The sequence below is a fragment of the Lissotriton helveticus genome, chromosome 4_1 (assembly GCF_964261635.1).
Source record: "Lissotriton helveticus chromosome 4_1, aLisHel1.1, whole genome shotgun sequence".
NCBI lineage: Eukaryota > Metazoa > Chordata > Amphibia > Caudata > Salamandridae > Lissotriton > Lissotriton helveticus.
Window position 1 is genome coordinate 2,104,603,975 of NC_136063.1, and position 14,747 is coordinate 2,104,618,721.

The 14,747-nt window shown below is 43.3% G+C and overlaps 1 protein-coding gene across 1 annotated transcript in view; it reads left to right on the forward strand.

The window, feature by feature from the left end:
* Positions 1-9,984: 9,984 nt before the first annotated feature.
* Positions 9,985-14,747, forward strand: part of VSIG1 (V-set and immunoglobulin domain containing 1) — a 130,581-nt gene continuing 125,818 nt past the window's right edge. The window contains exon 1 of the mRNA XM_078688778.1: positions 9,985-10,256. Within this exon, the coding sequence (XP_078544904.1) occupies positions 10,205-10,256 (52 nt within the window). The 5' untranslated portion in view covers positions 9,985-10,204. The remainder of the gene's footprint in view (positions 10,257-14,747) is intronic.

Below are 14,747 nucleotides of genomic sequence, written 5' to 3' on the forward strand. Positions count from 1 at the left end.
GCTCAAAAACCACTGAGATCATCTGCGGCGTCCCACAGGGATCCTCCCTTCAGCCCGACGCTATTCAATATCTACATGGCACCGCTCGCCCACGTCGCACGACAACATATCCTCAACATCATCTCCTACGCCGACGACACCCAGCTGATCATATCCCTCACCGAAGATCTCCTCACCGCCAAAGCCAACCTCCACAGAGGAATGAAGGCCGTAGCCGACTGGATGAAGGACAGCAGACTGAAGCTGAACTCAGACAAGACGGAGGTCCTCATTCTCGGACCCGCCACATCAGCCTGGGATGACTCTTGGTGGCCCACATCGCTAGGCGCAGGCCCGGAACCCACAGACCACGCACCCAACTTGGGGGTCATCCTCGACTCCTCCCTCTCCATGACCAAGCAAGTCAACGCCATCTCCGCGTCCTGCTTCAACACCCTCCGAATGCTCCGAAGGATCTTCAAATGGATCCCCCCAGATACGAGAAAAACCGTCACCCACGCCCTCATCACCAGCAGACTCGACTACGGGAACGCCCTCTACTCAGGAACAACAACCAAGCTCCTGAGGCGACTAAAACGAATCCAGAACGCCTCGGCACGACTGATCCTCGATGTTCCCCGACGCAGCCACATCACACCCCACCTGAGAGGCCTGCACTGGCTCCCCGTCAACAAGAGGATCACCTTCAAGCTCCTCATCCTCACACACAAGGCACTACACAACACCGGACCTACATACCTCAACAACCGACTCAGCTTCCACACCCCCACCCGAAGCCTCCGCTCAGCCAACCTCGCCCTCGCCACAGTACCCCGCATCTGGAAATCCACCGCCGGCGGCAGATCCTTCTCCTACCTCGCCGCCAAGACCTGGAACACTCTCCTCACCAGCCTACGACAGACCCAGGACCTGCTGGCCTTCAGAAGACTTCTCAAGACCTGGCTCTTCGATCAGTAGCAGCCCCCCACCCCCAGCACCTGGAAACCCTCACGGGTATGTAGCGCGCTTTAGAAATGGATTGATTGATTGATTGATATGCAAATCAGCTTGATTCCAGTGGTACACTGGAATGGCATGGTGAGCTAAAAAACTATGGATGTAGGCCCAGATCTCTGTACTGGGGTGAATGAATGACATTGTTCTGCATTCTGTCTATCAATTGTTCTTTTTGCATTTTTCACCCCGAGTGGGACTGGTATGCCCAGACGTGGGTTCCATGCTCTCCATGCCACTGGAGTCAAGCTGTCCTGGCTGATGAGGGCTGAAACCGGTCATAGGTTGCTTGTTTCCAGTCCAGGGAGGACCTGGCCTGGCAGTTCGGGCTGGACTGTTCCCATTGGGCACAGGGTCAAGGCTAATTTACATATGGCTGGGTCCAAACTGGAATGGCATGGTGAGCAAAAAAACGATTGCTTTAGGCCCAGATCTCTGTACTGGGGTGAATGTATGACATTGTTCTGCATTCGGTCCATCAATTGTTCTTTTTGCAAATACGTAAAGCTGTCTGTAGCCGTACATAAACTTATCTGCATTGAAAACTGACGCAAAAAACTACAGCTCGGTTCCCCAAGTGTCCTGACAATGCTCATTCCTTTCAAACAGCTTTTACCACACAGGTTCTCCCATTACAAAGCTAACTCATTTAACAGTGACAATCTGCCATCCTCCTCAAACACTATGACACATTATCCTGGATAATATCGCCATTCTGGAGAACATTCAGTTGTCTCCATCCTAATATATGTTTTTTGCCTCCTCGGATATTTGCTTTTGATGTGATTTTATATGTAATGTTTTTTAATTCTCGCCTGTGTTTTTCTTTGTTTAATCCATTGAGGTTATATATGTGCTCTATATATGTGTACTGATTCACCAATATATTGATTCTGCACAACAGGGTTACCTGAAGTCCTTTCTCCTGCCTCCTTTTGAGTGTTTTTGAACTTGTAATTGCACTGTTTGAAGTCATGTGACCTACCAATTGCACCTCCCCCAATCACTTTCCATCGTATGTCTCCTCTTAGCCTGTCCTCTCAGGGCATCAAGCCCAAGTTTGCGACTGAAGGCCAGAGAGGTGCGGACAACATTTTATTTTTATTTAATTTCTTTATTTTATTTAAAGGTTTTATATAGAGCTGGCTGGACCCAAGGGTATCAGAGCGCTTCACAATGGTCACACGAGTATATAGAAAAATAAAATAAAAGATAGCAAAAAAATACAATGAGGTAGCAACCAAGTCCAATAAAACAATAAATAGCGCAATTTATACAATCAGGTTAAAACAAAGTGCGAAATTCAACAGCAAGTCAAGAGAAGAGAGGACATGGTGTCTCCTTCCTTTTTTGGTCCTGCAAGGGCCTGGACGAGCCTTCAAATGTGAAGCTTAGCCCCCATCTTTCCATATTCCTTCCTTCAATGCTCTAATGTTACCCCATGTTTCTTTTCTAAATATATCTTCTAAATACATCTTTCCACAGGATTTGTCATCATCCTAAACTCACCTGTACCTTAGTGTATACACACTTCTGTGGGTTGCACCAACCCGCTCCATGGTGAGTTCCTCAAGCACACACTATGGCTTGTTGGATAATGCAAATGGGCTGGTGCTATAAAGCCATTGAAATTAATTGCTCCAATGGAAATGCTGGCTCGCTCTAGCATGCACTATTGCTCGTGTCATATGGTTGCTCATCTGCTGCTCTGGGTGGTTTTCCCTGCAATACTCATCTGCCTTTTGAATAATGCATTTTGTATGGTTGCATAATGCCCTTATATATAGGGTGTTCCTCAGCCACGCCAGGGCGGTCTTTATAGACCATATTCTAAGCATAATCCTTGTTCCTGTGGGTTACTCTCTGCCACTCTAGGTAGACTGCTTAAAGGATATAGCATGGCTGGTCGTATAATTACCCATTCCAGTGGGTACTCTCTTCCTTTCTACCTCTCCATACACTAGCATCTAATGCATAAGCATCATATTCCTCACTCCTGTTTGGTTCAATTCACACCAAAGCATAGCCACAACACACAATAAGAGCACAAATCTGAATCTCATTCACAACACTGAAAGACACCCTGCAGAGCCCACAGGGCATTACACACACTTTCATCCAAAGAACTTCCATGAAGTAGTGATACTCGTCCGTACATGTACTTTCACATCTCATTCAGTGTATGAAGCACTATATCAGCGCAAGAACAATAAAACTGGGGCCACTGGAATTATGCAGCAGAAAAGAGTTAAAGTATGCAACATAATGCGGCACATTTCGTGATAGTATTACTTCATTATATTATGTTTTTTTTTTACACTTGGTAACACTCTGTGGGAAATCGTTGCATCCTATTGCACCAGTTTAACACCTAAACATAGCAATATACAGCAGAAAGGTGCCCAGTCCAGCTTTGCAAAGTGCCTTTCACTTCGCGACAAGTGTTGTCGCATTTTTGGGAACTTTTGAACTGTTTGAGACAGAAACAATTTTTTTGTTAAAATCTGCTGATTATGCTGTAGAAGATGGAATATGTGGCAAATGCAGCAAATCTATCATTTTTCAACAATCGTTGCGGCCACATAATCGCATGATTCTGCTCTCCACCATTACTTTGTGACTCTTAGAGTATATCCATGTGTATCCCTTCCCTATGTATATAGAGATAACTCTAATCACTAGTATATGCAGCAGACCATTGTGCTCCCTACCATTCCTATGTGACTCTTAGAGTATATCCATGTGTATCCCTTCCCTATGTATATAGAGATAACTCTAATCACGAGTATATGCGGTTGACCTTGGTACTACCTACCATTCCTATGTGACTCTTAGAGTATATCTAGTCATATCCCTTCCCTATGTATATAGAGATAACTCTAATCACTAGTATATGCAGTAGACCTTTGTACTATCTACCATTCCTATGTGACTTTTAGAGTTTATCCATTTGTATCTCCTCCTTATGTGACTTTACATCTTGTACATTTGCAATTTTTTTCTGTTTGTATCCTTTATGTAACGCATGTAATCTAAAGTCCTTGTGTTTCTCAACTGGTTCTTATGTAAAGCGCTCTGACACCTTCGGGTAAAGTTTGAGCTATATAAAATCGCACAAATAAATAAAAATAATTCCAGTGAACCTAAATACAATACAACTTGAGTCCAGTAGTGTGTGGTACAGCGTAGGGTAAATTTGGATGCTGTAATGGATGAATAGATGCAGGAGCAGATGCACTGTCAGTGGCGACTTGGCACGGTCATTATGTCAAGTATTGAGGTGATCACACACAACATAAAAGGTTCTCTATATGAGGCAGAAAAGGCCTTTCTGGGCATTTCTAGCATTATATACAATACTGGGGGAGAAGGAGGAATAAGAGACTAGGTCGCCCTCCAGAAATTTAATGTACAATCAAGAATCCAAATTGTTGGGTTCATAGACCTAGCTCATGTTGTGGTAACTGACCTGATTGGTCAGTAATACCTGCCAAGAAAGAAAAATTTCTTTCTAGGGTCCCCTCACTCACCGGGGTTGCCCCACGGTGACATGCTTCATCATTGGGGTCATCCCAGTTCTCTACGAAAAGGGGCGCGCTGCGACTCACGAACTACGCAGGAGCACTTTAATGTGAGAGACTATGTGTAGTGCAGAGTGGTGGAGTGGGTGTGGGTGAGTTAAAAATACCGTGCTAAGTGGGCCTCAATATATTTATTTTGCTCCTAGTCAGGTATGTTAAAAATGGGGTGATTATCACTAATAACCAACCTATAATGGGGATTGGTTCAGTGAAAGGTCGACATGTTTCATGCTACCCCTAGCATTTCTTCAGGACCATGTAGGGACCAGCCCTACATATGCCACTCCAATGTCCCTAATCAGACAGTGATACTAAAAACATTTAGTGTATGAAGCATGCGTTCGTAATAGAATACATACGATTTTTGGATTTCCAAAACTGTAAATAGAAAGCACACCATTAGTAGCATTTTATACCAGCATCAAGTAAATATCGTGAAACAGTTTTCCTCATATTCTGTCTATGCACTTAATATGTGTTTTGTGTGTCTATCGTCCTGGTCACATCAAGTCCTGTCATGTTTCTATGTGTGAATTCACAACCACTTATTTTTATAAAAACGACTGCTTATTGCTTGGCATGAGAGCCTGCACGCGCCAATATGGTGCAACCTTCCACCATAGTCCATGATGCATGCGTCATGAGAAGACACTATGTGACCCTCCTCACAGGGGAGGTATAAAATGCTACTAATGGTGTGCTTTCTATTTACAGTTTTGGAAATCCAAAAATCGTATGTATTCTATTACCAATGCATGCTTCATACACTAAATGTTTTTAGTATCACTGTCTGATTAGGGACATTGAAGTGGCATATGTAGGGCTGGTCCCTACATGGTCCTGAAGAAATGCTAGGGGTAGCATGAAACATGTCGACCTTCACTGAGCCAATCCCCATTATAGGTTGGTTATTAGTGATAATCACCCCATTTTTAACATACCTGACTAGGAGCAAAATAAATATATTGAGGCCCACTTAGCACGGTATTTTTAACTCACCCACACCCACTCCACCACTCTGCACTACACATAGTCTCTCACATTAAAGTGCTCCTGCGTAGTTCGTGAGTCGCAGCACGCCCCTTTTCGTAGAGAACTGGGATGACCCCAATGATGAAGCATGTCACCGTGGGGCAACCCCGGTGAGTGAGGGGACACTAGAAAGAAATTGTTCTTTCTTGGCAGGTATTACTGACCAATCAGGTCAGTTACCACAACATGAGCTAGGTCTATGAACCCAACAATTTGGATTCTTGATTGTACATTTCTAGCATTACACACATGAACAATTCATTTCTACCAGGTCCTACATTTGTGATGATTCAAAGTTCTTGTGAGGACAAGCTAACAACGTTTTTTTAAATGGACTGGGGTCACTGGTTCCTCGTCTGAATAAACTATCCTGATTTTTTTTTGTTGAAAACTATTTGTATGTTTATGAGGTCTGGAGTAAAAGAAAGCACAAAGTCATTGGATAGCTGCAGAGCCTTATAATTAAGATGTCCAGTGTTCAATGACAGCTCCCCCAAAACATACTTTACCGCATGGAGTTAGTTTTAGGAATCGCCTTTGTGAGAAAGTGGATTATTATTTGAAGTGGTTGGTAATCCACCGCAAGTAATAATTGGCACTATCCCTGTTAGGTCCAGTAAAGGTTTCAGTAATTTAAACTGGGGCAAAACCCTGGTAGTTATGGTACAGAGCAGGCAGGCTTAAAATAAGAAAATGAGTAAAACAATTAGAAGTACCAAAACAGTTAAAAAGTCAAAAATACAACATAATAAAAATCCCACTTCAATTCATAAAAAATAAAAAATATTTTAGTGAACAAAATGACACCCCAACAATAACAAATCAATAAAGAGAACTGAAGACATGAATGTTTATATTTGAATTAAATTTCAGCACCAAAAATGGCAAAGTGCCAACCATGGAAACTAGTTTCGATGGACTGGGACTAGGTATTTTTTAAGGTTGACTGTGATGGAGAGCGGGTCGGATACAATGACCAGATTGGTCACAGTCAAAGGGTAACCTTTGGACTTTGACATTTTTCTGGAGAAAATGTGGTCGTCTACAAGTTATCGGCTGGGTAAGGTACAAGCTGGATAGAAGTCAGGGGTTCTACGACAGAGGGTTGCTGAAGAGTGGGGTCCTGGAGGGGTTATCAACGAAAGTGAGAAAGCTCAGAACGGGCAGGAAGGGCTTTATGGCGATTGACTTCGGCTCAGCATCGATCAGCTGTGTGTCATCCGCATAGGAGCAGATTCTGATTCCCCATTTTCCACTGATTTTCGCCAAAGATGATACATAGTCGTTGAATAGAGTGGGGCTTAGCGATGCCCCCTGCGGGACGCCACAGCTGATGGCGCTAGGTTTAGATTGGAAATGACCTAGTTGAACAGTTTGTGTTTGATTACTTATAAACGAACTGAGCTATTCCAAAGCTTTGGAATGGATTCCCTTTTCATAAAGAGTATCCAGCATTCTGTTATGTGAGACTGTGTCGAACGCTGTGACAGGTCTAACAGAATCAAGGCTACAGCTCCTCCCTGGTCAATGCGCGATCTGATGTTATCTAGTACTGCCAGTAGCGTTGCCTCTGTGCTGTTGGTGGCCCTCAAACCAGTCTGTGAGAGATCTAATAAATCGTTAGTTTCTAGGTAATTAGATAGTTGTCTATTTACTAACCTCTCTAACACTTTAGAGAGGTATAGTAGTTGGGAGATTGGCCGATAATTTTCAGGGTTGAGAACATCTGTTCCTGCTTTTTTTAGTAGAGGGATTACTACCGCCTGTTTCCAAATATCAGGAAAGGCGGCAGCGTTAAGTGAGTTATTGAAGAGCTGTGTGACATAGGGACATAGGATTGGGGCAATCTGAGTAAAAATAAAATGGGGACAAGGGTCTAGGGGGGGATCCTGACTTTACTTCGCCCATTGCTTTTAAGACCTCTGTCTCTGTGAGGGGAGAGAAATTACTCATCTCTGATGAAGCTTCTGGGGGTGGGGTCCAGAGTTTCGGATTAATTGTATCTGCTTTCGTGATCGGACTGAAAGTGGAGTAAATTTTGCCTATTTTCTCCGAGAAGAAGTTGCTGGCTTTTTCGCAAGCTTCTACTGAAGGGGGTAAAATTTGGAACATGCTGGCTGGTTTACTGAGTTCTTTAACTATTTTGTAAAGCTCCGTTGCTGAATTACAATTTTCGTTAATGTGTTGTGCAAAGTAAGTCTTCTTCTTAATGACCTATCTATCTTTATATTTATAATCAATAACGAATTATTATCATTAAAATAATGTGTGCATTATTTCAAGTCGCCATTCTCAGTCCCAGCAAGCAAACCCTCGACTCGTGTTTTGCACTCCTCCATTCTACGTGTTCGACTGAGGGCAAACAAGGAGAGGTGTCGAGGCGTCTATCGGCGAATCTAGAGCAAACCTCTGCTGTGTACCCAGGGCGTGCTCTGTGCGAGCGCAGCGCCGCGCCTCGGGGCGGAGTCTAGGAGCTAGATTTTGGCTAACCAGGTCTCCGGTGCCTCGCTCCAAGAAACACATGTTCATTGCTTTTCTTAGCGCTACAGTAATGCTAGTGATGTCAGTCACAGCAGATCTCAAAGGCCTTATTTGCAGAGGAATTTACGCGCCCAAATAACACCTAGGTCAGTGCTTTATTTGTAAATGAATACATGCCGGTGCCCAAAGTTTAGCTCTGAGGCACGTGGCTATATTGATTCTACCTGATGCCCTGTGACGTAACGCAGAATGACGCCCCCAACAGAATGGATGAGTGTCCCCTGATTGCCCTATATTTTACAGATATTAATTGGGCTTGGGTTGAATAGGGACCACTTGAAGTGTTGGGGCCCCGAGGGTTGCCCTCTTCGCCGCGGAGGGGCTTGCGATACGCCCCGTCGGTGCCTCTTTCATCCTCCGCCCCCGTCACACTCCTGCCGGGTTCGTTTTCATCCCTGCTTCCCCTCTTTGGCACTGTTTTCACGTCTTTACTTCCTCCTTTGTTTATCTCTCCCTTGCTCTGATTCAAAAGTGTGAATAAGTGCCGGTCGATCAAAATGAGTTCCGGTGGGTCCCATCTGCAACCACCAGATCCTCACTGTAATATGTAAATTGCCCGAGTAGATGTACCTGTAACCTGCCCGAGTGAGCAAATCTGTTTCGAGGAGAGTTTGTTGACGTCCAAGGGCGATGACCCTTGTAAAAGAAAGTGAGCGGCCTCAAATCTGCAAGTGTTTGCTTCTTCACAAATCTTTTGCAAGTGGGTGCCACCCAGAAAACGTTCAGTTTCACTCTCATCGAGGGTATGGGACAGCCCATTTTCCATGTTGGAAATGGGAGGGAACACCCCTAAAATAATGGGGGGTTTCTTGACAGGCTTCTCATCTGCACAAACATTTCCAAGGTGGAGGAGAAACACAAAAGATAGTAAGTGCAAACAGTGCTTGTGAGCACTTCTTGGAATCTGCGTCACTTTAAGACTCTCATAGGTTCTACGTTAATTCAAAAAATTGACATTTGCTCAAAATGTAGGCATGTCTGGCATGATAGTAAAACCCTGCTCACGAGATCATGAGATCCTGTAATTCCTGACGAGAGGTCGCCTGCTCAAAGCAGGTGAAAGGCCCAGCTGAAGCACTGAGTGAAAATTGAACAAAAAATCTGGGAACTGATGTAGAAAATAGTGGCTGTAAAATCTTATTTCCCTAAAAGCTTTTAATCCGGAATATTTCCACCCCCAACCCCTTGGAATTGCAGCTACCCAGAGTATCAGCAGGCTGAAAACACAGGCGGCCTGTGGCCCACTTGTAACAGGGTCCTTTATGAGTGATTTTCTGACATTTTTAGTGAGCCCAACCCTCAGTAATCACGATCACTGCATTGTACCAATATTTACATATCTTGTTTGATTGATGTTTCGTCTTTACAACTTATAGCTGAGTTGATTCACTTAGTTATGATTATTATATTTCAAATTGTTTTAAATCTCAAACTCTACATATAACGTTTTACAAAAAAACCTGAGCATTGCCTTTTGTTCTAGTTCCTGTTGTAAGACATGCAGAATCACACGGTGCACCTGCTGTGACCACAAATTTAGAGAAGAACAGAAAACAGGTGTCAGAAGAACTTTTAAACAGATTTTAGAGACTCTGTTTTGGTGCTTGCTTCAGCTTGAATGTATGTGTCCAACTCTCATAAGAAGCACATTTTCCTTAATATCCAAACTCTCCTAAGAAACACATTTTCCTTAATATCCAAACTCTCCCAAGAAGCACATTTTCCTTAATATCCACCTCTTTACAAGGTGCAGAGTTTTTTTTTTTTAAAAGACCACGTACTGAGTCATACGTCTACCTTTGGTTTATTATTAACCCACCCAACAAGCGTATCAGGTGCACACACCCTGGACATGGCTTCCTCTGAGAGCGGGCCACCCAGCCATGTTGAGTAAGGGCTTTGAAATGTGTGCTAGATGGAGGCAGTGAGCCGTCCTGCGTGTTGACTCGCTGATGCCTGACGGATAAGGGGAGGAACTGGCTTTGAAAATCAGTTGAGACTGAATCCACCGCCACGGCAGGGCCGAACCCACGCTCTCGTCCTGACCGCTGGAGAAAATGTGTCCCATCACCATGAGGACCTTCGCCATCATCGCTGCATGTCTTTCAGGTAAGATCATTGTTCAAAATATGGAAAGCTAATATGTACGAGTTCCAGAACCCTGTGAGTTTGATGATAGCTGAAGATTAGCACACATTATGGAATTTCCATTAAATGATTTATTGGCAATCGAAGTAGAGGGGATTTGTCTTTGCTGTGGATTGAAAGAGCTTATGACTATGCCCCATAACTGTAAGATGATAGGTATGGAGAAAAAACAAGCATGTGCAGTGTTATAACATCCGCTAGCACCCCTAGAATATTACGCACTATCAAGAGTCGATGAAAACAAGGCCTACAAAGGCATAATAGACTGTACTGGATTTTATAAATCTTGTAACTTTGCCTGATAATACTGAACATAATAAGCATAGAGATTGTAGGAAGTGTTGAGGGTACATGGAAGCAGTTTTGGAATATAAAGTAACAGATGGGTTAGAAGTTACACCAGGAAGTATACTGTGTACGAAGAACAAAAGAACAGCGGAGCCGCTCTTGAAGTCGACTTGTTAAAGTTGTGGAATCAGGTAATGCTCTATTTCTACCTCAACAGAAGAGGTCAAGAGTATTATTGTACAAGTTGTTGTTAATGCAAATACACCTACCTTCCATGAGAGAACGTCCAGGGCCTAAATGAGAGTTGGGTGGTAACAGAAAAGGCAGCATTTTAAGGAGAAGTGCATAGCCAGAAGATTGTCAATCTATGGAATATCTTTCATGGTGGAGAAAATTCCCCCAGTGGTTTCTACCTATAAAATAGAACTGTGTCAAGAAATCAGACGATTTTCAATTACACCATGAAATCTATAAACCAAATTTAGACTATGAGTCTAAGCTAAATACCTGAAGTTACTGTAGTATTAAAAGGCAGGACCAGGTACTTTGAAATGCTTTGCCGGGACTTTCAGGCAGGAAAGTCTACGCTTGACTAGGTGGGTGTTTTAGAGGCTGTTCCAGAATAACCAAGCAATAGCTTCTCCGCCTTGTGGCTGGTGCGTGATATGAACCAATAATTTCAGGAGAGGTAAAATAAACTGTGCTCAGTTTGGTTATTATGACTATATTCAAGGAAAGCCAAGGAGGGGCACGATTCACTGCAAAAAGAATACATAAGTTACATACCCCTACTCGATTTCATATCAAATACATTCATATGTATACCAACGTTCTCTGGAATGATAAAATATGTTTACTGCATAAAAATAGTCTAAAGATAACTCTACAACCTACCCTCCATGTACATAAAGGCAGAGCAAACAGGAACAGTAATCAGACCAAGCCGGTTCGCGTAGGAGTCCACGGACCTCAGCGTCGACCATTCACCGATTTGTAGTCTAGAACCCCAAGGATGAGTGATTAAGAATGAGAACAAGGGAGAGAACTTGGAAATAGGGAACATTTATTTTCCTGAAAAAATATCTCCCTGTTATGACTGGCATGGCTGGTACTGACTTGCAGAAGGTGGGACCTTTGTCAAGAGTTGATGGCGTGTGAAAAACGATGAACTGGAATGAGGCTCTGACCGAATGCCAGTGACTATGATTAACTCAAGCATTCAATCCATCGCCCTGTTGTTGCAGTTGACTCCCCATGCCATATGACACATTTTTTCCCCACAAAGCATCAATTTCAACCTTTGTCGGGAATTTATTTATGTGTGTATGTGTGTTGTTGAGCTAACATACTGGCCAGGGACAATTTGGAGCACACAGTGATAACATTGAAAGGTAGGGGTGTTACATGCAGAAACTCTACAGAGAAACTAGAGGTCAATAAATCAAGCAAAATCCTGGAACAACCTTCCACTCCAGCTCCATACAGCCCCCTCACTGCCAGACTTCAGAAAGAGACTCAAGACCTGGCTCATCGACGGAGAAACATACCACTCGGGGTGACAGTGTTGTGCTTTACAAATGCTGTTTGATTGATTGAACACCTTCTCACAGTGAGAGTCTTATTACTTACGACAAGGTAGATAGTGACAAAAACAGATGAATAACAGGCAGACGTGGTCAAAGCAACACATATTTTTTTTAAATCTACCAAGAGTTTCTTGCAGCAAATTCTTATTACTAATGAGAATATTGATTATGACAATAAACAGATTTCAAAACACTATTTTTAATGCTATTTATTGATTGACTAAATGTATTGTGTTCTGGGAGATGTAATTCAGTGGAAGTGAAGGTTGCAAAATGAGACAAGAGAAGAACGGGAAAACCAGGACTTACTTTAGGAAATATGTTTTCGGTCAAAGGAGTTTTCTCTAACCAGAAGAGGCGTTAGCTACATCAACAGGTCTGGCCTTTGCCAACTTATGCAATTAATATATTTAAAACATTTTACAGCACGCCTATGTAAAAGAAAAGTCACCACCTAAACATGGCCGTCAGATGCTTACAAAAGATTTACTTATGTGGCTGTTTTACTAGTATTTTAAGTGTTTCTTTTAAATAAACCGTTCAGCTTTGCCATGCAGTCTAATATTATTTGTGAACGATACAAGAATAAACCACTACATAATCACTAAAATTGGGGAGCTACATTGTAACTTTCTAACTGCACCTTTAAAAGGAGGCAGAATCCGAACCACTGTTTACCTGGGAACCCAAAGTGCAGGCAAAATCGCCGGCATTCAAAGTTATTATAAAAAATAAAGTACACTTTGAACCAGCTTTGTCCCTGAAGAGAAAGGATCAATTTTTAGTCGGAAGTAAAAATGTGCCCTGGGTTTGTGCAGTCAATCAAAGTGAAGACAGTCTGCGGGTAAAGTGTGCTGATGCATTGCCCCATGCTGTGGTAGGCATATGCAAAATGTGAATGTCAGTTAAACAGACCAATGGATGAGGCCTATTGCCAAGAGCTGCTCTATGTATGTGTATCTTGTATGATTTTTAAAAAAAAACAGTAGCCTTTACAGACATCTGTTGCAAAGGACAGACATAAAAACAGTGTGGCTGATTGACAAAACCATTTATGAATACTGGAATTAGTACTACTGAGGTTCTCTTTTATGTACTTTTACACCCCTTTGTGAATCACCCCCAAAATGACCAACTCATTATTAGTAGAAGTGCAAAGAGGTCACTGTCCTGTTTGCATTTATTGTCTATGAATTTTTCCTTTAATATGCCCCTATTACAGCCATAGGCTTTAATGCCCTTGTTTTACGGCGGGTTGCACTTGCGCCACATTTGTGACTGAGTATCCCGCCCGCCAAACTCTAAATAAGGTCATTAGAAAGACTTGGAAGTGCACGTAAAAGAGTTCTAAAAGAGTAGTACTTTATGTACCCCAAAATGCCTTAGTTAATTGGTCACTGACAACACAATCTTCTAATTGAGCACCTGTCAAAATTTAAAACACCAATTAGGGCCAAGTCATGTTTAATATTTGCACATGGCGGGCTTATTATTTGGAACCAGGACTTATTTTTCATCATCAGACTTTGACTGAGAGCAAGAGAGAGAACAGAACCGGGCGGAGGAGAAAAAGAGGGAAACAGTGACAAGGGGAGAAAGCAGGCATGAAAAAGAACCTCCAAAAATTGAAGTAGTGATACGGGAAGTCTGGGATGACGGAAGAAGGAAGCATGAGGTGGGATCTAAAATGAGCAGGCTTTTTATTCGACAAGCCTGGCTGGCGGTAGCCCCGGTGGTGGCTCGCAGGAGCGGGCCATGCATCTAAGAGCGGTGGGGCTGGGTTGGGGCTCTTACTTGCAGGGGCCGCTCCTGCTGGCTCTAAAAAATTCCTTGGGCCCTTGTCCTTTTTTTTTAAAATTACGCAGCGTGATCGCTGTCTAAATATGTTCATGGAAAGTCCCCGGGCTAGTGCCAGGATTTTTAAACGCCTCAGCGAAGTGATATTTTGATGTGATATTTTGGCCCGCTCACTTGCATCATCTGCCCCAGTAAATACAACAGGTGCTACAGTTTGCGGTTATGCCTCAAAGATTTTTTTTTCACTTTATTTATTGATTTCAAAGTTAGATGAACAACAAAAGTTCAGAATAATAAAAAGCGAGATGGTCATAGAAGCCCTGCAAACCCGCACCCAGGGGCGGCCTTAGGCATGTGCAAGCTGTGCACCTGCACAGGGCCACCAAACCCTAGGGGCCACCACGCCAATATATATCCTTAATATAATAATCCTCTGAGGATGGTTACATATTTGCGTGGCGGCCCCTGTCAGGGATTTGGCAGCCTCCGGCTCTGTTCCACTTCCAAACACCCTGACCTCACTGTCCTCCGCGCTCCGCCCCGCCCGGAGCCCCTCTTCTAGGGCCCCCTACCTATGCTCCCTGTCCAGGGCCGCCATGAGCCTAGAGCCGCCCCTGCCGCCCCCCATCCCCCCAAGGCAGAACAACATCATAATTGCAGCACATTCCAGACATAGAGACACATCCTCTACAGTAAAAGGAACGCATGGCAGTGTTAAGGAAAGTTCCCACATATCGTCTACTAATTTATACTAGGAATGAAAACACATCCATTTCCGGGT